General features: G+C 52.8%; 9 protein-coding genes across 9 annotated transcripts; 4 read left to right on the forward strand and 5 right to left on the reverse strand.

Moving 5' to 3' along the window:
• Positions 1-672: 672 nt before the first annotated feature.
• Positions 673-969, reverse strand: IUM83_01244 (uncharacterized protein; the record flags this gene model as incomplete). Its single annotated transcript, XM_067925086.1, has 2 exons — positions 673-853; positions 923-969. 2 exons carry the CDS (start codon positions 967-969, stop codon positions 673-675), a joined length of 228 nt encoding a protein of 75 aa, XP_067797471.1.
• A 963-nt stretch (positions 970-1,932) lies between these two features.
• Positions 1,933-2,270, forward strand: IUM83_01245 (uncharacterized protein; the record flags this gene model as incomplete). Its single annotated transcript, XM_067925087.1, has 2 exons — positions 1,933-1,949; positions 2,030-2,270. 2 exons carry the CDS (start codon positions 1,933-1,935, stop codon positions 2,268-2,270), a joined length of 258 nt encoding a protein of 85 aa, XP_067797232.1.
• A 4,550-nt stretch (positions 2,271-6,820) lies between these two features.
• Positions 6,821-7,639, forward strand: IUM83_01246 (uncharacterized protein; the record flags this gene model as incomplete). Its single annotated transcript, XM_067925088.1, has 2 exons — positions 6,821-6,987; positions 7,117-7,639. 2 exons carry the CDS (start codon positions 6,821-6,823, stop codon positions 7,637-7,639), a joined length of 690 nt encoding a protein of 229 aa, XP_067797441.1.
• A 480-nt stretch (positions 7,640-8,119) lies between these two features.
• IUM83_01247 (reverse transcriptase) lies at positions 8,120-9,812 on the reverse strand (the record flags this gene model as incomplete). Its single annotated transcript, XM_067925089.1, has 2 exons — positions 8,120-8,249; positions 8,590-9,812. The coding sequence occupies 2 exons, from the start codon at positions 9,810-9,812 to the stop codon at positions 8,120-8,122; spliced, it is 1,353 nt and encodes a 450-aa protein (XP_067797127.1).
• A 1,257-nt stretch (positions 9,813-11,069) lies between these two features.
• Positions 11,070-11,621, reverse strand: IUM83_01248 (reverse transcriptase; the record flags this gene model as incomplete). The annotated part of the gene is made up of 1 exon (XM_067925090.1): positions 11,070-11,621. The coding sequence occupies one exon, from the start codon at positions 11,619-11,621 to the stop codon at positions 11,070-11,072; it is 552 nt and encodes a 183-aa protein (XP_067797123.1).
• A 132-nt stretch (positions 11,622-11,753) lies between these two features.
• Positions 11,754-14,861, reverse strand: IUM83_01249 (uncharacterized protein; the record flags this gene model as incomplete). Its single annotated transcript, XM_067925091.1, has 3 exons — positions 11,754-11,833; positions 11,931-12,466; positions 14,308-14,861. 3 exons carry the CDS (start codon positions 14,859-14,861, stop codon positions 11,754-11,756), a joined length of 1,170 nt encoding a protein of 389 aa, XP_067797122.1.
• Positions 14,862-15,840: 979 nt separating this feature from the next.
• IUM83_01250 (MtN3-like protein) lies at positions 15,841-16,668 on the forward strand (the record flags this gene model as incomplete). Its single annotated transcript, XM_067925092.1, has 1 exon — positions 15,841-16,668. One exon carries the CDS (start codon positions 15,841-15,843, stop codon positions 16,666-16,668), a length of 828 nt encoding a protein of 275 aa, XP_067797495.1.
• Positions 16,669-17,338: 670 nt separating this feature from the next.
• IUM83_01251 (Bidirectional sugar transporter SWEET17) lies at positions 17,339-17,542 on the reverse strand (the record flags this gene model as incomplete). The annotated part of the gene is made up of 1 exon (XM_067925093.1): positions 17,339-17,542. The coding sequence occupies one exon, from the start codon at positions 17,540-17,542 to the stop codon at positions 17,339-17,341; it is 204 nt and encodes a 67-aa protein (XP_067797346.1).
• An 876-nt stretch (positions 17,543-18,418) lies between these two features.
• On the forward strand, positions 18,419-19,972 carry IUM83_01252 (uncharacterized protein; the record flags this gene model as incomplete). The annotated part of the gene is made up of 2 exons (XM_067925094.1): positions 18,419-18,579; positions 19,627-19,972. 2 exons carry the CDS (start codon positions 18,419-18,421, stop codon positions 19,970-19,972), a joined length of 507 nt encoding a protein of 168 aa, XP_067797466.1.
• Between the last annotated feature and the right edge of the window lie 3,959 nt (positions 19,973-23,931).

A 23,931-nucleotide genomic window follows, 5' to 3' on the forward strand; every position in this document is an offset into this window, starting at 1 on the left:
TACACAGATATCGCGATTTAAATTAAATCGGCCCGAATTTCGTTTTTGGATCGGCAATTCGACCACAGATAGCGTAAATCGAGATCGATATCGAGGCTGGCGACTATAACTTGGAGGATTTAATGGCCATCTGTTTTTATATCGGGCGCCAGATATTATAACTCGGGCAAAACACTAGGTGAAAACGACAAACGCATTGCAAAGCATAATAAAAGTTTTAGATATTTCCTCACCTTGGTGTAAGTCACACCAATGGATACATTGAAGTGGGCCACCACAATGAGTGGTCCACACCTACCCAAAGATCCTATTGGTAGAAAGCAGCATCTTTCTACCAATTAGAAACGTGCATATTGGCGGGGCTCTGACAGCCAGCCGCTGTCAACCCCTTTCATAGTTCTCATTTTACCTAATCGAAGTCACTTGGAGTCTTATCCGATTTAAATTATATCTGTGTATTCAAATATAATTAACCTAAGTAATTACTAAGTACTTACGCTTCCTCATACACGTAGCGCAACGTGTAAGCTAAAGTAGTGAGTCAAGTTAGACCCACTACACCTCCGAATCGCTCGGTGTATCCTCGATCAGCGCTCAATCCGTTGTTTCGCCTTTCGCACCGCCAGACGGGAACCCATTGCAACTATGTAACGCGTGTAACGTTGGTACACTTCACCAGCGTCCGTGCGTCGTTACATCCGTGCTGTCGACCCCTGGCGCCAGCAACGCCGTCGCGCCGCCAATCCTGAGCGAGTGGCACGACACTCGGGACGCCTCGTTTCCGGTGACCTTGGCAACGGCCCGCGATAACTTGACCACGGGCTCCGCGGGTAGCATCTTTGAAGTCGTTAAGCTGCACAGAGGATCGATAGTGTTCAGCCCAAGCTGAGGTGCATTGTGAAGCAGCAGTGTGCCGACTCACACTGGACAAAATCTTGGGTCTCCAGATCGCTGTTGGACCCGTTGCATCCCGCGGCCTTCTTGGTTGTTTTTCTACCATCGAAACCTCAGTGCAATGAAATACGCTGGATGAACCCTCTGCGTTGGGAAACCGCTTGCGTCTCGGACTACGACGTCTCCCAATTGTAGTGTGTACACCCTTCTGCATTCTCGCAACGACAAATACTCCGCGCTCCGGAGTAGAAAAAGGACACCCAGTACCGCAGCCACCAATGACGAGGTGCTGGGAATTGCGGAGATCGAGGTGGTCGATGAGCCACTGCGGCACTGGGCGCATGACGGAATCTCTTCGGGCCGGAGACAGACTGAACCGGCGCATCAGCAGAGTATGATGTGCGTCGAGTTGAGTGTCGAAGCCTGCGAAGACTCGATGATACCAGCGCACATGACAGAGTTTAGAATGTATCGTGCTTGGGGACAATTGCCCATGTCCAGCACCTCTGCACCAGCGATGAACTCCGAATAGAGCCATGAGTTGCGAATGGGCTCCGATGTTGTGTGACGACAGCCATCGGGATACGCCGAGCCGCTTGCAGAACTGGGCCAGGACCCTGCAAACAGCCGCCGAGATGAATCCGACAAGGACTGCTGTTGAATGTCGACAAGTTCGCCAAGTAGATATTCCGAATAGTTGGAGACACGAAAACCGGCGCCCAACCTTCAGATAGTTTCTGCCACCAAGCCGCGTAGCCCTTGGTCCCGGCGCCTGTTCGCGGCCGCTCAAGATTTCGCGGAGGCGCTGAACGGCTATGTACCCTGGTCAGCGGCGGAGGCTCGGGCGCGTGCCTCCTGGTTCAGCCGCGTTCTCGGGTCGTATCGCCTCACAGCTGCACACGACGTCGAGCGCGGTACTGTGACTCGACCGATCATCCGTCCCCGCCTTTGTGTGCAAGATGCGGAACTCAATAGCATGGTGTTCCTCTCCCCCGACTAGCTCCTACCCACGTCGACACACCTGTACGTCCCTTACCCTTGATCGACGCTGGCATGTAAGAGGCTTTGTCTACGTTCGTGCACCGTTCGCGGAGACTGGGCGCTTATGCAGGGGACATCATGCTGCCGATGCCAGGCTGGACAAAGGGCACCACATCGAGCGGCTCCCCAACGGCTGCGGAAGACAAGCTCTCCTGCTGGACGCCATTGCCGATGGTGCATGCCACAGCTTCCGTTCGCGCTCGACCAGCTCAAGCCAGCTAGCGCAAAACCACAAGTCGACGGGAACGCTTGCGAACGTGCTCCGTAGAAGTATTCGCGAAGACCAAGACGCAGGGGCCTATCTGATCGTGGATATCGATGTGGAACAGCGCTGAAGGGTCCTAACTTACAGTCCGTTCGGATGTGTGCCGATGGTAGACACGGACCCAGCAGACCAGGCAGGAGTCATCCACGATCTGTCGTTTCCGGCGGGTGCCTCGGTGAATGGTATTTTTGACCCGACCGAGCTACCGCCACTAGTGTACGATCATATCGGCGCAATTGTGCAGCGGATCGAGGAACTCAATTAGCTCTCACTGACCACGCCGGTATAGCTGATGTGGGCGACGTCAAACGGGCATTCAAGCACGTCCGTGGTCATCCTTTTGTGTGTGCCAAGTTTGTTGGCCTACTTTCCGAGCAGAGGGCAGCGGTTATTGATCTCGCACTCCCGCTCGGTTGGACCGGCTCCCCTGGTAACTGCGGTGTTTTTGGATCGGGTATCCCCTTCCCCGTAAGCCGTCAAACTCCTTCGAGCCTTCACCTCGGTGACCCGTACGTGGATCCATTTTTCGACTTCGAGCGGGTCGACGACCATGCGTTTATTGAGGAAAATTGCTGGTGTAGTTTGGTGCTGAGTGTGGCCTTCGACTAGCCATCCTGGCGGTGCTAGGTCCCTGGTCTATTAACCACAAGAAGTTCACGGCGTGGCCTTCAATGGCACATACCTTGAGGCTCGACTGGGACACGAAGCACCGGACGGTGTCTATCCCTGAGAAAAGGATCGTGAAGACTCTCCAGTGCATCCGCACAATGCACCAAAAGACCTCAGTTTCACACACAGAGTGCTCACAGTTCCTCGGCACTCTGCGTCACGTGTGCTTGTGCGTTGGACCAGCGCAGCCGTTCTTTCGGCGGTTGGAACCACTGCACCGAAGAGCTCCCGCACCCATCTATCTACTGTTGCCTATTCAACCTGAACTTCGACGTGTGCGAACTATTAGTTTTGAACTTTCGCCGACTCGGTATGAACGCCCAGGTCGTTCAGGCAGGTTCAGGGTCTGTGAACACGCACAATTCTGTCAACAACATGGCGTTTCCCTAGATCACAACGACACCGTGCTACGCTGACATCGTTACGGCGCTGCAGATTTATACAACCTACGCAAGCGAATTCTGCAACGACCCGACCTACTCGAAAACCCGCATTTGTCATCGTATTGCAAGCCCTAGAAAGATGCTGTGCGGAGGCACGCAGTGTCCATTGAGCTTCGACAGCACTGAGAACACGGTTAAGCTCCTGCGCTAGCGCATCGCAATTGCTAAGTTGGATGCATCAGGACACCGCCGCCCTATTGTCGATCTGCGAGTAGGCAAAATTCGGCTTGACTGTGAAGCTCGTCTCGATTTGAATAGGTTTGAACGCATCCTACAGCATGGCCGGCTGCGTGGTATGCCGTTGTGTGTGTGTGTGTGTGTTTTTTTTTTTTTTCGAACGGGGTGAACATTCTGATGGATGCTAGTGACAGCGGAAATTGTGCCCTCCGCCTGGGGCAGAAACTCCACATCAGGTCCAGTTTGACGCAGCAATACGGCTAATGATGGACGAAGGTCGTTTTCCGATCAACGTGTGGGACCAGCTCAGCGCAGTCTGAACAGGGTTGTGTTGGGGACAAGTGTGGTATCCACGTTCGGCGGATGAGCTGGTATACGTCAAGTTCTGGACGAACTTGGTGACAGGGTACGAGATAACACATTCAACAAAAGTGGTAGGGCCCTATCTTGATGCACTTCCGCGGTGATCAGGCGGTGAACCACCACCCGTTATGCAGACGACGAATGAAAACTTCTGTTGCAGTCCGACGTGACCTCTGCCGCGGCGCCGGCGATGAAGTCGGACACTGAGTCCTGGTCGGTTCGTTGGTGTTTGGGACCCAGTCGTTGAAGATGATTCGAATACGTGAGCAGAAGCTCCGGATAGTCGGTGAGCAGTGACATACGGTCGTGCACCTCTAATTCGGCGTCGATATTAGAATATAATCTGCGAATTCTAATGACGACACCCGACTGGTTGCACAAGTACCTTTGTCCATCACCTTTTCACGATTAACCTCAACAGTTTCCCCCTCCCCAAGGAGGGATGACACGCCACAAGGATCTCGGTTTAAATTTTGGCGCGAAATCCAGCTCAGTTTAATTTTCACCGCAAACACCATGACACGTCAGCCATCTTCCTACGTCTCATTGGCTCATTCAATGAGGCTAAAGGACAAGTATCAAGACTAGAAGGAAGACGCCGAGTTCGACATGTTCTACAGCGAATCGCATACACACCAGTGGGTATCTTCTCCGCTACAGATACGAAGTGGCTGTCTGAAGGCTGGAGTGGTAGGCAATCCGTATTCGTATGTGCCTCACAGTTCTTGAGTCAAAGCTGGACATGGGGTTTCAGCTGAGTTAATGTAATAAATATCACTGGTTCCACGGGAGAGGCTGTATCTGGTCTCATTTTTGTAATTGGTGGCTTCGCAGCTTTGATGTGGTCCAACCTGCCGAATTAAAGGTTCACGACTGCAATCCACACGGGTGCGGAAATATCGAGTTGTGTCCGTTTTGGCCGATCGCTCGCTGAGATCGAGAAGATGCAGGTCGACTTGATGGCTCTGCACAGTGTGACGGCGGCGCTGCAGGCCGAGCAAAGAATATTCGCTGATGTTTGGGTGCTCTTCGATTCAGTGGTCACAAAGTAATAAATACCTCCACTCATCTGCCAAAACTGTACACTCGCCGTCCATAAAGGACTCCATTGTCAAGACTCTGAATGACACCCCATTGACACCCGTAGAGGTGGAGGCAGTGAGCTGTTCGTGAGTGGGCACTGAGCAGGCACAGCAATTGAATGCGTCCTCCAAGACCGGGGTCGACGACTTCGTACGAGGTGTACTGCGCGACGGCATGAAGAAGCGGCTTTCCAGCCGCTCGCTGTTCCGTCGCTGAAGTGTTGGTACCTACCAGCAGCATATGCAAGCGCCTCTTCGCGCAATGCAAACCCATCCACACCCCGACGTGCGCGCACCTTCTTCCTGCCCATTTTGAGCCCATCACGTTACTGCGTGCTAACCGCACCATGTGGAGAAAGGCTTCCCACGTCGGCGCTGACACTGGCGATTCCGACGATGCGGACTCCGAAGAATCCGAGGATGAGTAGGCAGTAATTACAGCACAAAACGAGTCGCCGATTTTTACGTTAGTGGGGAAGCGTGGCTCTTACATCGACGGCGTGGAGGTTTTCGTGGTAATATCACGAAAAGGTGCTTCCGTTGCCGGTCCTGGGTGACCATAGTGAAACCCCTTCAGTCCAGACCGAGCTATCTCGGTAGTGGTCAGACAGCAGTAGGACGAGGGATCAAGGAGATCATTCGGCTTTTCACCTTCGGCCCCGCAAGCTCGTCCTCTGTCACCCTCTCGTCCTAACCCCCAGCAACAACCGACTGTCATGTCGACGCCTCCTATCTTGCTCATCCCGGCGTCTACTTTGCCACGGGTACCTGCGAGACTCGACGCCGCTCTCGCCGGGGCGGCCGCAAACATCTCTGGAAGACCCAAGACCAAGCCGCCCCACCCCCCTCGAGACCTTTGGTGGGACCAACAACACGACCTCGACGCCAACCTCTACAACTAACTCCCGGACTAGCAAGCGGCTGCAAAAACGGAAGGCAGTCACTGCATCGCGTTCGTGGAGCGCCGCAAGAAGCTGTTCCGGTCTGCATCAGGCTCTCACGACTTCACTCTCGATGTAGTGGGTCTAACTTGACTCACTACTTTTGCTTACACGTTGCGCTACGTGTATGAGGAAGCGTAAGTACTTAGTAATTACTTAGGTTAACTATATTTGAATCCACAAATATAATTTAAATAAGATAAGACTCCAAGTGACTTAGATTAGGTAAAATGAGAACTATGAAAGGGGTTGACATCGGCTGGCCGTCAGAGCCCCGCCAATATGCACGTCTCTAATTGGTAGAAAGATGCTGCTTTCTACCAATAGGATCTTTGGGTATGTGTGGACCACTCATTGTGGTGGCCCACTTCAATGTATCCATTGGTGTGACTTACACCAAGGTGAGGAAGTATCTACAACTTTTAACGGATATCTTATCTATGTACAAGTGGCTACGCTTTCATGATGAACAGCGGTTGCATTAGCTCGAGAAGCAAGAAGCAGCGAGCGGTGGCGCTATCATCGACGGAGGCAGAGTACATGGCGTTGACGGAAGCTGCTCAGGAGGCTATTTGAATCAATGCATACCTGTGTGAGATCGGCGAAATGAAGACCAAGTCAGCAGGCAAGATCTCCGAGGACACCAAGGATCCATCGCATTGGCCAAGAACCCGGAGTTCCACAAGCGCACCAAGCACATCGACATTCGCTACCACTTCAATGTATCCATTGGTGTGACTTACACCAAGGTGAGGAAGTATCTAAAACTTTTAACAGACATCTTATCTGTTAAAATCACAAGTGGCTTGTAGCCACTTGTATGTGTAACCCCGTTACACCATCCCCCCCTTAAGGTTAGACGCGCGGGGTCTCCGCACGTCAATCTCTGAATTGACCATTCGTCAATTCTCCGCGTTTGGAGAAGAAACCCGCGCTCATTCAACGATGAGCGCGCCCCAAAAGAAGAATCCGAAGGCGGTGGAGAGTCATTTCTCCATCGATGACTACTTTGAGCGCCAGACGGCGAAGTATGGCGACGTCGTCGACTTCGACGACGACGATGACGACATGGAGGACGAGAAGGACTCGTCCTCAAAGCGCAGAGACTCAGTGTCGAGCGAATCGCTCGACCCCCACGCTTAGATCATTCACCCGCGTGAAGGGGACGAATCGGACGCTTCGAGTTCGAAGCGTTCGCGAACTGAGAGTGATACCCCACTCTCTTCCGCTGGGGCTCTCAGTTCTCCGCGCGCTGCAACTGCAGCGCGTGATTCCAAAGCTCAAGGCTCTCCGCGCGCTGCGCCTGCAGCGCGCGATCCGTGGATGCCGTCCGCGTCCGAGATCTCGGACCGGTATGGGAACTCGGTACCTCCGAATGAGGTGCCGCTGTACGTATGCAGCGCCATCAAAGATGACGCTGTGGCTGCCGAGCTGCACTTTGATGCGGAAACGCATCAAAGGCGCGATTACTACATCGGACTCTTTCATGAGCTCCGATGGTTTCAAAGCAAGAAGACCTCTTCTCGCAGCAAAGTGCCCGAATGGCAGACACTTTGTCAAAGTTGGAGCGCTTTTGTTGAGAACTTCAACAAGAAGCCGAGTGCTTACCGTGATCGGATTAAGCAAGCGCGTGATCGCTTCGAGACGTACTCGAAGCGTGGAAAGTTGGAGCAACTCCATCTTGCTGCGGAGGAGGCTAATGTGCCGTGCGCTGTGCCCGAGGGCTTTCAGTGCGCGAAGTGCTTTCAGGCGCGGTCCGCTTGAGCGACAGCGACCTGAACGGGTACACGTCATTCCGTGTACCCGAGAGTATCAAGAGCTCCGTGCTAAGTTCTTAGCACGTGAGGGTTCGGGCGCTAGCGATGATCGCAGCGCTCGCACTACTTCCGCTACGCCAGCGCGTACTGCTCCTCGTACGCCCTCACCATTTCCGGAACGTCCTCCAGCAAGACGTTCCGCGGCTCCCATGTATCTTGATGGGGAGGAAATCCTCTCCAACGAATACGAAAACGAGCCCCTTGAGGGTTCGTTTTCGGAATACTATGGTCAACAATCCGCTCAACAATCCAGCGGGTTGAGCCGCGGGCGTCACGGATCGGCGGTGGCGGGGGTGGGAACACGTCCCGGGTATGATCAGCCCCGGGCTGATCAGTACGCGTCTCTCCACGACCGGGTGACCGCCGTGGAGCGTCCGCAGGGCGCTGAGTTCGCCGCCCTGAAGCAGGAGCTGGCGAACCAGAAGGCTTAAGTCGCGGCGGTCTCGCAGACCGCCTCGAATATCCAGGTCGAGCTGGGGACCCAGACGAAGGGTTGCTCCAGCGCGTCCGCGCGCTGGAGGAGAGGCTGCTCGTCGCCGAGGCCAAGGCTTCCGCTTCTGCCTCAGCTTCTGCCGAGGCTTCGGGTCAGCCGAGCTAGATGGATCGTGCTGCAGGTATGACTTCAGCCATCCGACGTAAAAGGTCGGATGGAGGCGCATGCTAGACGGTATGTCTAGCGTGTAAGCGTTGCCGTGCCGTGCCAACACAGTGAACGGCCCGATGAGGCGCGGAGCAAGCTTGCTTGCTCCGAAATCCGAAACTGCATGTTTAGGCAGGTTTTGAGTAGCTAACAAAACCAATGAACTAACTTTGAATTCATTTGTGTTGCTTCTGCCCACGTTGTCTGTGTTCAGCTTCTGTTGATCAACAGAAGCTGCTATTGCATGTTGGACAAACCGAATTACGGCTTGTCTTTTGGTGATGAAATTGATTGCATCCGAGCTGAAGTCATTCAGCTCGTTCTCCGCTAGAGGCCCGGTCTCTGCGTGGTTCTTTGCGGTGTCTGCGCCCTGCGCAGACCCGTGGTCGTTGTCCTTGTCGGTGGAGGAGTCTGCGCCCTGCGCAGACTCATGTGGTTTGTTCATTGTTGCAGCTGACACTGTGCAAGTGTCAGCGGTTTTCTGCGGCTGCTGTATTGCAGTCGTAGATCCTCCCCCACTTAAAGTGGGAGCCATCACTCCGAGTAAACTCGGTAGACGTGGATGCCGCATAGCATTCACGTAGAACGGTGTATGCCCGGTCGAGGCATGCACTGAGTTATTGATGGCAAACTCTGCCATCGATAAGCACTCGCTCCAGTATTGGAACGAGTGAGCGTAGCTCTTCAACATATCGACGAGCACGCGATTCACGCGCTCGGTTTGACCGTCCGTCTGCGGATGATCCGCAGTCGACATTGAAAGCTGGCTCCCAAGAAGTGCAAACACTTCTTGCCACAGGTGCGCTGTGAAGCGCGGGTCTCTGTCCGACACAATGTCGGTCGGCATGCCATGGTGTTTGAACACCGTGTCGACGAACAGACGGGCCGTCTGTTTCGCGGTCACCTCTGCCGGCACTGCAGCAAGATGGTACATCTTGCTGAAGCGGTCGACGAAGACCACAACACCGGTGTTCCCTCCGTTGTCCGGGGGAAGACCAAAGATGAAGTCCAAAGACATGGACTTCCAACACTCCGACGGAGTCGGTAGTGATTGTAAAGGAGCCTGCGCGAATGGCGCAGGCTTTACGCGTTGGCATACCTCGCAAGCACGGATGTACTTGCGCACCCACTTGTACTGGTGGTGCCAGTAGAAGTCACGGGTGAGAAGAACGTATGTCTTCTCACGTCCGAGATGTCCCGCAGTCGGGGCATCATGATACTCGTACATGATCCTGAGTCGCAGGTCATGGTCATTCGGTACGACAACGCGGTCCGCATTGTCGTCGACTGCATTATAACGAAGCAGTCCGTCGTGCACCCGATATCGGTGTGCACGCGCACGAAGGTGCTTGGGCAGCTTCTGACGACCCTTGTCAGAAGGAACTGTGCCATAGGCCAGCAAGAGTTTCGCGTCCGCGTCGTGCGCGAACGCGGCCTTCACATCATCCAACAGGGACGATGTGGGTTTGCTCGATCGCATGACGTCAATGGCATTGACGTCAGCAGCTTACGCGTAGTCCGGCCGACGTGATAACGCGTCGGCCACCACATTCAATCTTCCGGGTTTGTATTCGACCCGGAAGTTATACTCCGCAACGAATGAGAGCCATCTCGTCATTCTTTGTTATATGTGTGGTGACTTCACTGCAGTGCGCAGTAATGCGGACCACGAATGGTCTACTTCCAAGTAGATACACTCGGAACTTCGCAAGCGCATACTTCATGGCAAGGCGTTCCTTGTCATGCACCGGATAGTTGCGCTCAGCTGGCTTCAGCTGACGCGATTGGTAGTAGACTACACGATCACGGTCCTCGTGATCGTGCTGCATCAACGCACATCCGATCGCGAAATCGGATGCGTCACACACTACGTGAAATGGGCGATCTTGGTCAGCCACTGCCAAGATCAGCGCCTCAGTCAAGCCCCGCTTGACTGTATCGAATGCCTTTTGGCAATCGGCCACACAGCTTCTTTCTTAAGAAGCTGTGACAGCGGGCGGATCTTGCCCGCATAATCCTCCACGTACTTGCACAAGTACGTGGCCAAACCAAGGAACTGCCTCAGTTCCTTGACACTTGAAGGCGTTGGCCATTCGTTAATCACTCTGACCTTCTCCGGGTCAGGGCGAACACCATTTTTCCCTACGAGACACCCGAGGACGGGTATCTCGCTCGCCCCGAAGATACACTTCTTCAGGTTCGCGTAGAGCCTATGCTTTCGCATAAGCTCAAGTAGCTTCCGGAGATGCACCCTGTGCATCTCTACGTCGGTCTTCCCGTCCATAGCCCGGCTGTGGATGAACACATCATCGAAGTAGCTCGGCGCGAAGTCGCGCACCGAGCGCAACAAGTGCGTCACGCACCTGTTGAAAGTCGCAGGGGCGTTCTTAAGCCCCTGTGGCATTACTAGCCATTCCCAGAGCATGCCGCTTGGCGTGCTCACTGCCGTGAGAGGGATATCGCTCTCACGCATTAGGATCTGATAGAATCCATCTCGCAAGTCGAGAGCACTGTAAACGGTGCTCCCTGCCATCGAATCGATGATGACATCTTTTCGTGGTATCGGCGTCTGCGCCGGTACCGTCGCATCGTTCAGCTTGTTGTAGGCATGAACGATGCGCCATCCGCCCTGTGGCTTTTTGACACAGAACGTCGGAGCACTGTGCGGGGACTTTGATTCCCGCACTTGTCCTGCTTTGCGACGACTTTCAAAGAAGTCGTCGATTGCTTTTACTTGCTATCGCGGCAGTGGCCACTGCCGCGTGACACAGTACTTCGTGCCCGGCACGAGATCAATCTCGTGCTGAATGCCCTTATCCTGCGGAAGCTCCGCAGGGATCTCTTCCGGGAGTACGTCTTTGTACTCCCTCAACAAGTCGTAATAGGGACTCGACTTCAGCGAGTCCCAACCTTGTTCCTCGAAGCGCTCTCGCTTCGTCTTCGCACTGAGAGTGTCTTCACTCTCAGTGGTACTTCCCATGAAGAGCTGCCTCAGCTCTTCGCTCTCGCTCTCCGTTCTTTCGCTGTCCGAAAGAACGCAGACTTGCTCGATGAGTCCATCGTGCAAGTCGCGCGTGAAGCGCTTCCAGCTCATGACTGGAAGTGAAGTCAACTCTGACGCCGTCGTCGGAGGACTAGCGAGTTCCATCTCACGATACTGGAATCCAGTATCGGTGCGCGTCAAGACGCTTAGCGTCTTAACATTCGGCGTCACCGCCGCAGTCTGCCCAGCAGACTGCTCTTGTTGCGTCTCGGTCCCGGACCGAGACTTGCGCAGCGTTTTTCGCATGCGCCGTCTTCTTGTTGCGCGAAGCCGGGCTCCGCACAGTTGTTTTTCTGGTCTAGGTCCGGCCGTGGACAGTTGTTCGCCGGCAGACCCTGTCGGCGGGCGCGCGGTATCAAGCCCGGCTTGACCGCATTTTCATTCGTGCAGCCCGGCTGCACGGTAATGTGTCCCTTCGCCGGCAGACCCTGTCTGCGGGCGCGCGATATCAAGCCCGGCTGCAACGACAGCATGCAAATTGCGTCAGTGCGGTACGTCTGCAACTGTCCGCACTGTTTGCAGCGTCAACTCCCGGAGTTGACACGCCTTTGTCACCTCGACGCCATTCATTGGCGGAGCCCCTCATGACCGAGGGTGCGTCGGCTCCCGGAGCCGGCGCGTCGTCGTCGACCTGACCTCTTCGGGTCAGGGACTGTCCCATGCGTACTTGAACGCGAGTGTTGGTTCCCGGAACCGACATATACGCATCTTCCGACGTCGGCAGCACCGCCGACGTGGGTCTCACTTGTGCGCGCCCTCGCGCACTTCTTGGGCACTCCAGGACAGCAGCATTAACCGCTGTCTTCACTGGTGAGCCGCGCGCACCTGCTGGTGCGTGCGCTGCGGTAACAGGGCCATCGCTCTCTGTTCCGCTGTCGCGGCCGAAGCGCACGAGTGTGCGCTTCTTCCAGTCTATCACCGGATCATGCCGTGCAAGCCACGGCATGCCCATTACCACGTCGAACTTATTGTCCAGGTCCAGGACGATGAAGATTTCGACAAACACTCGTTGTTTGTACGAGAAGCGCACGTCCACGACGCGCTTCTCAGTCTTCACGATGGCACCCGTTGCCAGTCGCACCTCCAGAAGACTTCGAGGTACATTTACCTCAGCGATGTCAAGTCTTGGCAGGCTTCGTAGTCGAACAAAGTTGTTCGACGCGCCTGAATCTACCAAAGCTCGAAGAGAGTCACTCGCTCTCTTCGAGTAAACCTTCAAGATGACTAGGTTCGGCCTGTCATCTTGTTTCTTGCAGTGAGAGCTGGTCTCACTGGGGGCTGCAGTCCTCAGTGTCGCGTGCCCGATGTCGGCACGCGCGACTGCATTACCAGTAGGGCGCCCCGCGCCTACCGGATGTTCGCGTTTTTGTTGGTCCGCGGCGATGCCTAGCATCGCCACGACGGCCATCGCCACGGGGCATGGGAGCTGTGCACTCCCGTGCAAAGTGACCGATTCTTCCGCAACGGAAGTATCGCACGTTACCTCCCTGCTGCTGGTAACCAGCAGTTGTTGCCTTCGAGACGTCCATTGGTTCTGGACCTCCCGTCCTCGCTACTGGGCGCGGTTGCGGCCTCGGCGCATTTGCATGGAGTTTAGCCTGCCGCAGGCTAAACTCTTCTTGCATGGCAGGGGTGATTGCAGCTTCGAGAGTACTCGGGTACTCTCGGAAGAGATAGGTCTTCGCGGGCCCATCTCTAAGTCCTTTCATGAACGTGACGACCTTGGTCGCCTCGTCAATCGCGTTAGCCACGATATTTGATACCAAGTATCGTGCGCGCTGCGCGTAAGCATGGGCGTCATGCTTACCCTGCTGAAGGTCGAAGAACTCCGCCCTCGACCGGAACTCGTTTTGCGGGGACTCAAACGCTTGTCTGAGCTCCTCTTTGAATACTTCGTACGTGCTGAAGCACGTAGGATCGGAGAGTCGGCGTCCGTACGCCCAACATCTTGCGCGTCCGCCAAGACATGACATGGCGAACGCAACCTTTGACAACGGGTCGACGATACGTCGAGCCGCTATGGCTGTGTCGAGTTCGACAAGCCATCGGAGGAGAGGCTCTCCCTCTCTTCCTACATAATTGCTCACGCTCAATTTTAATGATTGAGCACGCGGTGTCGTCCCCGACGATGCCGTCACTGAGGAAGCAGCATCACGCTGCTCCTTCATGATGAACCCCAGAGCAACACCATGTTGCTCCGTCGGCGATAGGGTACGCAGCATCGTAGCTATCGCCGCTTCTCTAATGACTGTTGACAGTCGTTGGAGGGCTTCCCACTCTGGGTCAGACAGGTGGGGCAGTCGGCGCGTGCAACATGCGTTGCAAGCGTATTGGAGCTCTCTATGGGCACCTCCGTGCTCATGGGGTTCTCGGCTCCGCGTTCGTACACCTCGTACGAACGTCAAGCAGTCGGTCGTTGGACGGACTACAAAGTGCTACCAGGTGTAGTGGGTCTAACTTGACTCACTACTTTTGCTTACACGTTGCGCAACGTGTATGAGAAACCGTAAGTACTTCGTAATTACTTAGGTTAATTATATTTGAATACACATATATAAGTTAAGTAAGAAAGGATTCCAAGTGACTTAGATTAGGTAAAATGAGAACTGTATTGTTTGTAAATTGATCTTCCTCTAAAATCTGCTAAAAATTGTTTATCATCGATAAAAGGGGTTGACAGCGGCTGGCTGTCAGAGCCCCGCTAATATGCATGTCTCTGATTGGTAGAAAGATGCTGCTTTCTACCAATAGGATCTTTGGGTATGTGTGGACCACTCATTGTGGTGGCCCACTTCAATGTATCCATTGGTGTGACTTACACCAAGGTGAGGAAGTATCTAAAACTTTTAACAGATATCCTATCTGTTAAAATCACAAGTGGCTTGTAGCCACTTGTACGTGTAACCCCGTTACACGGATAGTCGTTGCTAACGTTCGGTTAGGTGCCAGGCGATAGAAAAGCGCCGTTTCATCGAAGTTGAACGCATCATCGGGTGCAAACTGTGCTACCAGCTCTTGTAGCTCTAGCCTGGCATCACGCACTGCATCATCTTCTACAGCTCCACCTTCTCCGTGTAGAACATGGGAGCGGATACCATTGCGCTTCTTAAAGCTTTGGAGCCAGCCGTTGCTAAACCTGAGTTGCGTGGAATCGATGCCTAAGCGCTCCGCCAGCTCATGCGCCTTCAGCAGGAGCACGTCGTCCGCCATTGCCGTTTTAGCTTCGTTCTGAAAGAAAAATTCCCTCAGTTCCCGCTCGAACTTTGGGAATTTCACTCGGCGCCGCTTGGTTGCACTCAGGTCGACGTGGCTAAAGTAGGAAGAAGGCAGGTTGCGCAGTCGGGCAAGTGTGGCACGGCTGACCCGGGCCTTGAACGTCGCGTAGATCCACTCAGCGAGCATGGGGTTGTTCATGCCAGGATTCTGCTTGAGCTTTAGGTGCACTTGGAGCTTTTGTTCTAGCGTCAGACAGGTGCGAGGAGACATTGCGAGGGAAGGGGGCTTGCGTTGGGCGTTGGGCGTTGAGCAGTGGGGGCTCTGAAGAGTGTGTGGTCGTGAACAGTGTGAATCAAATAAACAGGTTAGACCTAATTTGGTCTTCCAAAATGTGACTCATATACCTTGTATACATATAAACAGCGGTTATACAAAAACTAAGTAAAATATTTGGTAGCAACAAAGCTTGCATCAAATAAATGGCAAGGCTCAAATAGGGAGGATCATATAAACAGGTTTGACTGTACCGTGAAGTAAACCAGCGTCGCCACGTGTAAAGATTAGTGTTTTTGACTGGTTGTTTTTTCCCCTGTGCGTTGAATTGATTTGCTAGAGGCATAGGTCCAAGGAGACACGTAAGAAATATCTGGTAGTGAAAGGGTTAAACCCTTTCACTACCAGATATTTCTTACGGGTCTCAGTCCACTAGATGCTGCAACTGCTCGCCATGTGTTAGCACATCTAAGTGCTCTTTCACTTAGATAAGGTAATGAATCGTAAGCACCGACGTGTCTTCATCCGTCGCTCGCTCGTCTAATCGCGCAGATATGAAGGACCCACCTCGACGACCAGTCCGGTCTGGCTCAACGTGCAGGTTTAGATGACCTTCGTTGACTGGCCGTCAACACGCATCAGCATCTTCAAGCACAGCCTACCGGACTGTCGCACTGCCATTGCCCGGAAGAGCGTCTCCACGACGACGTTCACCATTGTGCTAGGATATCGTACTGGAGACTGGACTCAATGAGGCAGGTACGCACAACAACGCAGGTTGGGCAATGGCAGTGCGACAGTCCGGTGGGCTGTGCTTGAAGATGGTGATGCGTGTTGACGGCCAGTCAACGAAGGTCATCTAAACCTGCACACCGGACCGGTCGTCGAGGTCGGCAAGAGTGCTTCCTGCACTTCGTCTCACTTTGCGATTCACTCTAAGCCGCACACTCGCTCGTAGTCGCTAGTAAAGCTCGACATGTCAGACTCGGTGGAGTCCGCCTTCCGCGTGATCGCAGCGTGCACGTCGCTCATGATGATCCTGAGCCCGACACCCGCGGTCTACAAGATCTGCAAGACCAAGTCCATTGGCAACACCAACATCGTGTCGCTCGTGTCCCTGTTCGCCAACTGCCACGTGTGGACGCTGCAGGGCCTGCTCACCAGCAACTGGTTCCCCGTGTTCTCGACCTTCGTGTCGGGCGACTTCATCTCCTTCGTCTACATGTTCGTGTTCCTGCGGTACACGAACGACCGCAAGCAGGCCTGGAAGGTCATCGCCGTGTACGCGGCCGTACTGTCAATCATCACCACGTACGCGGTGCTCGGCGGGCTGGGCGTGTTCACCAGCCTCAGCAGGGGCCAGGTGGACGACATCATGGGCTACCTGGCGGTGTGCGTGGCGCTCGTGCTCTACAGCTCGCCGTTCCTCAAGATCAAGGACGTCGTCAAGTACAAGACGGGCGTCTTCATCCCGATTCACATGGTGCTCGCCGGCACCTTCAACAACGCCATGTGGATCACCTACACGCCCATGGCCAAGCTCTGGTTCCTGTTCGTGACCAACATTTGCTGCGCCACGCTCGGCGTCGCGCAGCTCACGGTCTACATGATCTACCACCCGAGCAAGCACCCGCTGGGCTACGGCGCCACGCTCGAGGACCTGCTCGAGAAGGAGAAGGAGGACAACAACGACACATTCCCAATCGCCATCGACCGCGCGAGCGTGCAGTCAACCGGCAAGGCCGTCCCGCAGAGTCCGCTGTACCAGATCATGAAGTCGCCACTGGCTCCGCTCCATCCGTAAGGAGCCTCACCGTAATGGTACTAGCGCTCACGATGGAAAATTGAAGAGTGACATTGAGTTTTAACTGTCGCTAGCATATTGCTGCACTACCCTGTTGTAGCTACGTCCGCTAAACTATTGACAAAAACTTCTTCTCAACTATCATTGGTCAAGTTATCAATTGACGTGTACGCCAAATGTACCAATTGACAATCTTATGAAGAAATTGACGAATCATGCATAGTTATTACATGAATCCGTCACACTCACTAAATCGTACTAGTAAGTTAAGGGCAGAATGTCAAGCAATTGCCTCCAACATGTTCAGGTGCATGTAGGTTGTGCTACTTGACCAGAGCGTCGACTACCGAAGCGGGGCGTGCTTGAAGCTGTCGGCTCAGCCGTATCCACTGTCCACCGCTGCCAGTGGTGAGGTCGTGTCACACGGTCTTCAGCTTACATGAAAGCGACGGACGTCGAAGTTCATGCACATGTATGCGTGCAGTGCGCAGTGCAAGGGTAGGGAGGACGATATCCATAGGCGTGAGGTGAACTAAGTAAGTTATATTTGATAAGTCAGGGATACAGTACCATATTGCCTTGGAGGCTGTTCCTCGCCACCGCCAGCACCAGTTGAGCCCGTCGAATGGTCTACATAATGGCCTGGGCTTCTCTCTGTCAGCTTTTAAGCTTACTGTCGCGGGGCGCGGATGATGTGCAGGACGCCGCCAGTGGCGCCGCGCTCGAACGACTCGCTGCGACAGAGGTGGAACGAGCCGCTTCGGGAGCTGAAGGCCGGCGAGCTGAGCTGCTGGAAGGAGCTGCCGCCGCTCCGCGCAGGAGAGCTCAACTCGAAGGAGTTTTCGTGACTGAGCGGCAGCAGCGGCGACGGCATCGGCTGAAAGCTCGGACTCGCGCTTGTTTTGGCCCGGTAATAGGGCTGCCGTGCGGAAAGGAACGTGCACCGCGGCGCTCCTGCGCCACGAGCGTCAGCCGCAAATATTTTGCCACTCTCGTTTCGTCGACGGAGCGCTCCCCAAATTTCCCCGCATTCGACACACTGGTTCGCGTTGTGGCACCCCGATAGGCTGCGGAGCTCGTGCCCCGCTTGGATCATCTGAGTCGGATGCGGCGTCAATTGCCCTTCCCGTAGTCACCTCAGTCACTCACGTCTATCCAAGGGACTTCTTCAGGCAGATCTGACCAACACTGCCACCCAGGATACTACAGGTATACACAACACAGTACACGTATACAGTATATTGTCGATAACGTCATCGCAGCGTTATGACGCATACGAAGAGTATGTATCCATCTTCTAAATGGTGTGGCGTCATTTAAAATTATGTAGATCACACCATATATATATGGCTACACTGCGTTTAACACGTCCAATACCAAACACCTATATACCTCACCTTCGGTGTACGATGTCTTGCTGTTCTCAGATACAGTACACGCACGTCGACCGAGTCGGTTCCGGAACTTCCGGTGCGAACCGCTCGGTGAACTGGTGGTGGGCAAGTGGCCGCTGCCGGTCTTTTGCACCGCTACGTGGTAGTGATCATGTTTGGAGTGAGGCCGTGATGGGACGGTCCAGCTGATTGGCCTAGACGCGCGACCTCGTCCAAACGCCGTGCCTGGAGCTCGCAGTCCTCTGCGTGTGCCCTTTTGTCCCCGTGGGGGCGACTCGACCCGACTTGAAGCGCGGTCTCACTTTACCTTTCGCTTTCTACCCGCTACGCGGACCTAGAGACTACTCACGCCCGCCATGACCTTCTGGGCGACTCTGGTGAACGTGGCCACGGGCGTCGCCGACATCTTCCTGCGTCTGAGCCCCGTGCCAGACATCTACAACGTGCACCGCAACAAAAGCATCGGCGAAGTGGCCGAGCTGCCGCTGATCACGATGGTTGTGAACTGCCACCTCTGGTGCGTCCTTATCCTTCTTTTATCTGCATGATAACAAAACTGAGGTTTGATGTGATGGGCTCTACGGTCATCGCGGGGTGCATGTAATACAGAATCACATTTCTACATACGAGGTCTCGACAGGATTGTGCGCGACTTCTGTTCGAAGCGCCTACTTTGCCTGCATGTGAAAGGTGGGATTACAATTCCTCGGCCATTCAGTGAGACTCATCATACATTTGAGCGCAACGCGACGCTGCACTGGGATTTTTTTACACTTGGTGAATCTTTTGGTACATCTCGCTACACGCTAGTACTTAAAGACGAGGTAACCCATTTTGTTGACCTTGTGGCCTGTGCCAGCCCGACTTCGGAAGTGGCTGCAGGTGCAATACTAGACTGGTACAGTCGTTTTGGTGTACCTACTGTGTGGGTAAGTGATACTGGCTCGCATTTCAAAAACAAGGTGGTTGCTGAGCTTAATCGGAGGCTAAAAGGGCGTCAGGAATTTGTAGTCGCGTACTCACCTTTGAAAAACGACTCGGTTGAGCGTGTGAATCGCGATATTTTACAAATACTGAAAGCACTGGTATTGGAGTTTAAAGTAAGCGTACACGATTGGCCCTACCTGCTATCACTAGTGCAGTCAAGTATCAACCACTCGCCAGTTCCGTCATTGGCGAACCGTGCTCATATTGAGCTGTTCACCGGTTTGCCGTGTCCAAGCGCATTGGACACCGTTTTCTTTCCGGGTGAGAAGGGGTGTGGCCGAGTGGTTACGTTGAGGGAACTCCGTCCTAGTACAGAACAGCAACTCGCGAAGCAGCCAGCAGACATTCGAGAAATGCATAAACCTGTGAAGGCTGAGCGCGATCGCCAAGCCTAGAGGTACAGAGAGCGACCACACTATGAGCAGAGGGTGAACTTCTCGGTCGGCGACTACGTGCTGAGGTCACGTGTCGATGAGAAGTTGCACGCCAATAAGCTGCGAGTGATGTGGGTCGGCCCGTACCGTGTGGTTGGGAGTGCTGACTACTATTTTACGGTGGAGCATCTGATCAACGGCAGCACGGTGGATGTGCACCCGTCTCGCTTAAAACTGTATGCTGATGACTCGCTCAATATAAATGAGGAGCTAATCGACCACATCGCTTCACCGGGCACGTTGCTCGCTGTAGAGGCGATTGTTGAGCATAGGGTGAACTCCGATATCCAAGCGTATGAGGTGAAAGTGACATGGTTGGGTCTCGAGACGATCGAGGACTCATGGGAACCCCTCAAGACGATGAGTGAGGATGTCCCTCAACTACTACTACAGTACGCCACAGCTACAAGCGATGATGAATTCCTACGCGATGTGACGTCCGCTATTGATCCCATGAAGTCACACAGTTCAACGCGCCGGAGAAGCTAAGTTATGACATTTTCCTGTTCAAACCGATGATCGAGTTTGAAAGGATTATGACCTAGCTCGTTCTTCCTGAATGTTTGGTCTTCATGGCAATGATATTGTATCGGCAACGCACGAGAGACACCATGGACGAAGATAAGGGCAATGTTGAAGCATGTGGACAATTAAATGGAAGTTCAAACATTTGGACGAATCTGATTGGTTGATATTCTATTTCCTGACACACGATTGGCTAGAGGTGAATCGTTGCAAATCTTCAGGAGAGGTACCTGTAACACTGCAACGCGTTGAAGTAGGCGCACCGGCTCTGGACCACATGCGACGAGACAGATCGACTAAACCAAGGAAAATGAATGCTGAACTGCGGCGTTGGAAGCTTGGGGGGCAGTGTGATGATGGCCTACAGAGCTTGCACATCGCATCCGCAACAAGCATATCCAACCCGCAACGCTGTTAGTGGTGTGCTCGCCGAGCAACCATAGTGAAGCAGATCGCAGCAGATATCATTACGGGAACAGACAACGCATGCAAGGATTCATGTTGGGTTGCTGGAGTAATCTGTATCTAGCAACTAGCTCTCCCTGGACAGCCGCAACGGCAGGAGAGGGCGCTCACAAACTAGCTAAGGTAGTTCACTTTGCTTTTTGCATCTAAGCTGATAAGTACACGTTGGCTTAGTGGGAGTTCCAGCTCCCAAGTATCGTGACCACGTCACAGATACAAACTAATTCTAATCACCACACGACCCGCTTCAGCCAGCGCACGCGTATTAGCAGGGGTTCATATACATAATGAGATAGTGCCTTGTACAGACCTATATTCATCCACGACCAGCTTACAACAAATCGCGTATCTACTAGGTATTACCTAGTCGTGAAGCACGGTGGTTGGATCAAAGCTCCAGTTGTCAACATAAAACCGTGACTTCTTAGCGCGGGATCGACTAGAGCTCGTACAGTAGTCCTACACCTGCAGCATACCAGCAAGGAACAATGCAGTCGCGCCAAGAACAGCAGCGGTAGTTATCGATTGCCCACTGCTGCCTGAAGACGAGGTTCGCAGCGATCCGCTGGACGTTGTTGTATCATCCGAGTCTGACAACACGCCACAAGTCTCCACTGAAGAGGCGGTAAGAGATTTGTACCCTGACTTGTTAGAACGACACGTAATTAACATCACCGGTTATGATTGGGTGTTAGATTCAGGCTGCGGTTATGGACTAACCGCCGATGCAACGCTGTTTTTGAGCAAACGGCCGAGCCAAGAGTTCAGGTTTACAATTGGAGAAGGGACTAAACTTAGCAATACACATGTTGGCTCCATACAGCTCTATTTGAGTAGTCCGGACGGAATTCGTCCTTTTAAGTTCAATAATATGGCTTTGGTGGCTAAAGCAAAGGCAAATATACTTTCTGAGTATTGGCTACCAAATACTGGAAAGATGGGAAGTATAAGTTTGTCCTTTGGAAGCATAAGTTGGCATTTGTAGCTATTGCAGTAAACGGGACCTACTATGTGCAGGCGCGCACGTTGAGAGACAGACAATTAAACTGCTCTGCAGTAAAGGCAAAACCGATTGCACCATTAAAAGAACCAGGGTACAGACAAATAAATGCTGCTTTTAGAGAGTGGCATGTAAGCTTGGGACACCTCAATAGATACAAACTAATAGAGGTAATGAGTGGAAATCTGATACCAGGACTACCGAGCTTTAGTAAAGCAGCACTGACGAAAGTGCCGTTCTTCTGCCATACATGCACCGAAATGAAAATGCGCAGAATGAGCTACAGAAATATGGTGGGATCTAGGGACGATAAACCTATCAGCACCATACACATGGATACAAATGGTCCCATGATGACATTAGGAGTATACGGAGTCCTAGGATCGATCAGATAATTTCTCAGTATCATTGACGACCAGACGTCGTGGCGATGGACGTTTGTCCTCCGCAAGAAAACAGAGGTTCAGATAAAGGTCAAAGAGCTGCTACTGCAGTTGGAAAGAGAGGGAAAATTCACGATTCGTCGTATAAGATCCGACGGAGGGAAGGAGTTCGTGAACGCAGCTCTGAAAACATTCTGCACTGATAAAGGAATAACGTTTCAGACCTCGAATGTGAACAGCCCAGAGGAAAATGGAGCGGCTGAGCGAGACCATCAGATTAATATGAGTAAAGTAAGGTGTGCGCTACGTGACGCAGAAATGCCGGCGAAATGGTGGCCGGAAGCACTGAAATACATGACGTATGTACAGAACTGTACGCCAATGAGCCGTCTAAAGAACAAAAGTCCCTATGATTCGGTTAAAGGAGTGGGTCCAGACCCAAAGACACTCCAGGTATGGGGATGCGTGTGTTTCGCATATGTACCAGAGGTTGTACGAAAGGATAAAAAAGCTATCCGCACGGGCAATCAAGTGCAGATTCCTAGGAATATCTGAGGATACTAAAGGATACCGACTGTTTGATGTTTACAACAGCAAGTTCCTAGTGTCCAGGTCGGTAACATTCGATACAGAGAACTGCTTGAGCATAATTACTCGGTCATTTGGGATAAAACCGGATCAGCTCAGCAAGGAGGAGCTAAAGGAGATCGATGTACTAGATACATTATCCAACAACGATGTGACCAATGTGGAAGTGATTGAACAACCGAGGGGGTCATCAGGAGCAGTGGGAGCCAAACGAAAGAAGAGACAATCGTCAGTACCGGTGGGAGCTAAGCGCAGATCCAGCCGGATCAAAGCCATAAACGCGCAACGTCCAACCCAACAGGACGGCACACGGATCATTCCTGTGTTGTACTCGGACTACAAGTGCTTTCAAACCCACATCGATAAGGCAATTGCAGTAGATACAATTGCGAATAGGATCTCAGTTCCCAAACGTCTCCGGGAGGCACTAGCCGGAGAACACAGGACACAATGGAGAAAGGCACTGGATTTGGAGTACCAGTCACTACTCGATAATGGAACATGGTAGTTAACTCGGCTGCCTCCTGGCAAGAAGCCGTTACGATGTCATTGGGTATGAGCAGTTAAGTATAATGCTGACGGCACCATTGAGCGGTTTAAGGCTAGATTAGTGGCACAAGGAAACCATCAGGAGTATGGTGTCAACTGTGACGATGTCTATGCGCCAGTGGCACGATTCGAATCGCTTCGTCTTGTACTGGCAATTGGAACAATCCTGGATTGCCATATTCACCAGATGGATGTGAGTACAGCCTTTCTCAATGGGTCAATGGAGAGTGAACAGCAGGTGTATATGCACCAACCACCGAGGTTCATGTTAGCAGGACATGCGGATTTGGTCTGTGAGCTCAAGAAAAGCATATATGGGATGAAGCAAGCACCTAAGATTTGGTACAAGGTACTCCACAAGTTCTTCACCAACCTTGGTTTTGTCCGATGCAATAAAGAATACTGCATCTATTTCCAAAAAGCGGGAGAGAGTTTGATCATTGTAGTGGTATATGTGGACGATCTTACGATCATGTCGAAGGATATGGAACTGATCAACAAACTCAAACAGGATCTTTCGGGGAGACTTCAGATGAAAGACCTAGGAGACATCCACTATACATTGAAGATGGAGGTTAGAAGGAACAGAAAGAACAGAACCATGACAATCTCACAGCACAAGTACATTGATGAACTAGTGCAAAAGTTCAATATGGGGCATTGTACAGCAGTGACTACACCGCAGCTCAGAGGAGTAGAGCTCGTTGCTGAAACGAAGATGTCAGCTCAGGAAATAGCGGCCCAAAAGTTTGACTTTAGAGGGCTAGTCGGATCACTGCAATATCTGGTAAGAGGAACAAGACCAGACATTGCAAATGCAGTGAGAGAATTGAGTAAATTCCTTTCGTGTTACAATAAGACCCACTGGGAGGCAGCGAGGAGAGTGCTCAAATACTTGAAAGGGACGTCGACGTACGGTCTCCTTCTTGATGGAAATT

The sequence above is a fragment of the Phytophthora cinnamomi genome, assembly GCF_018691715.1.
Source record: "Phytophthora cinnamomi strain GKB4 chromosome Unknown Contig14, whole genome shotgun sequence".
Classification (NCBI taxonomy): domain Eukaryota; phylum Oomycota; class Peronosporomycetes; order Peronosporales; family Peronosporaceae; genus Phytophthora; species Phytophthora cinnamomi.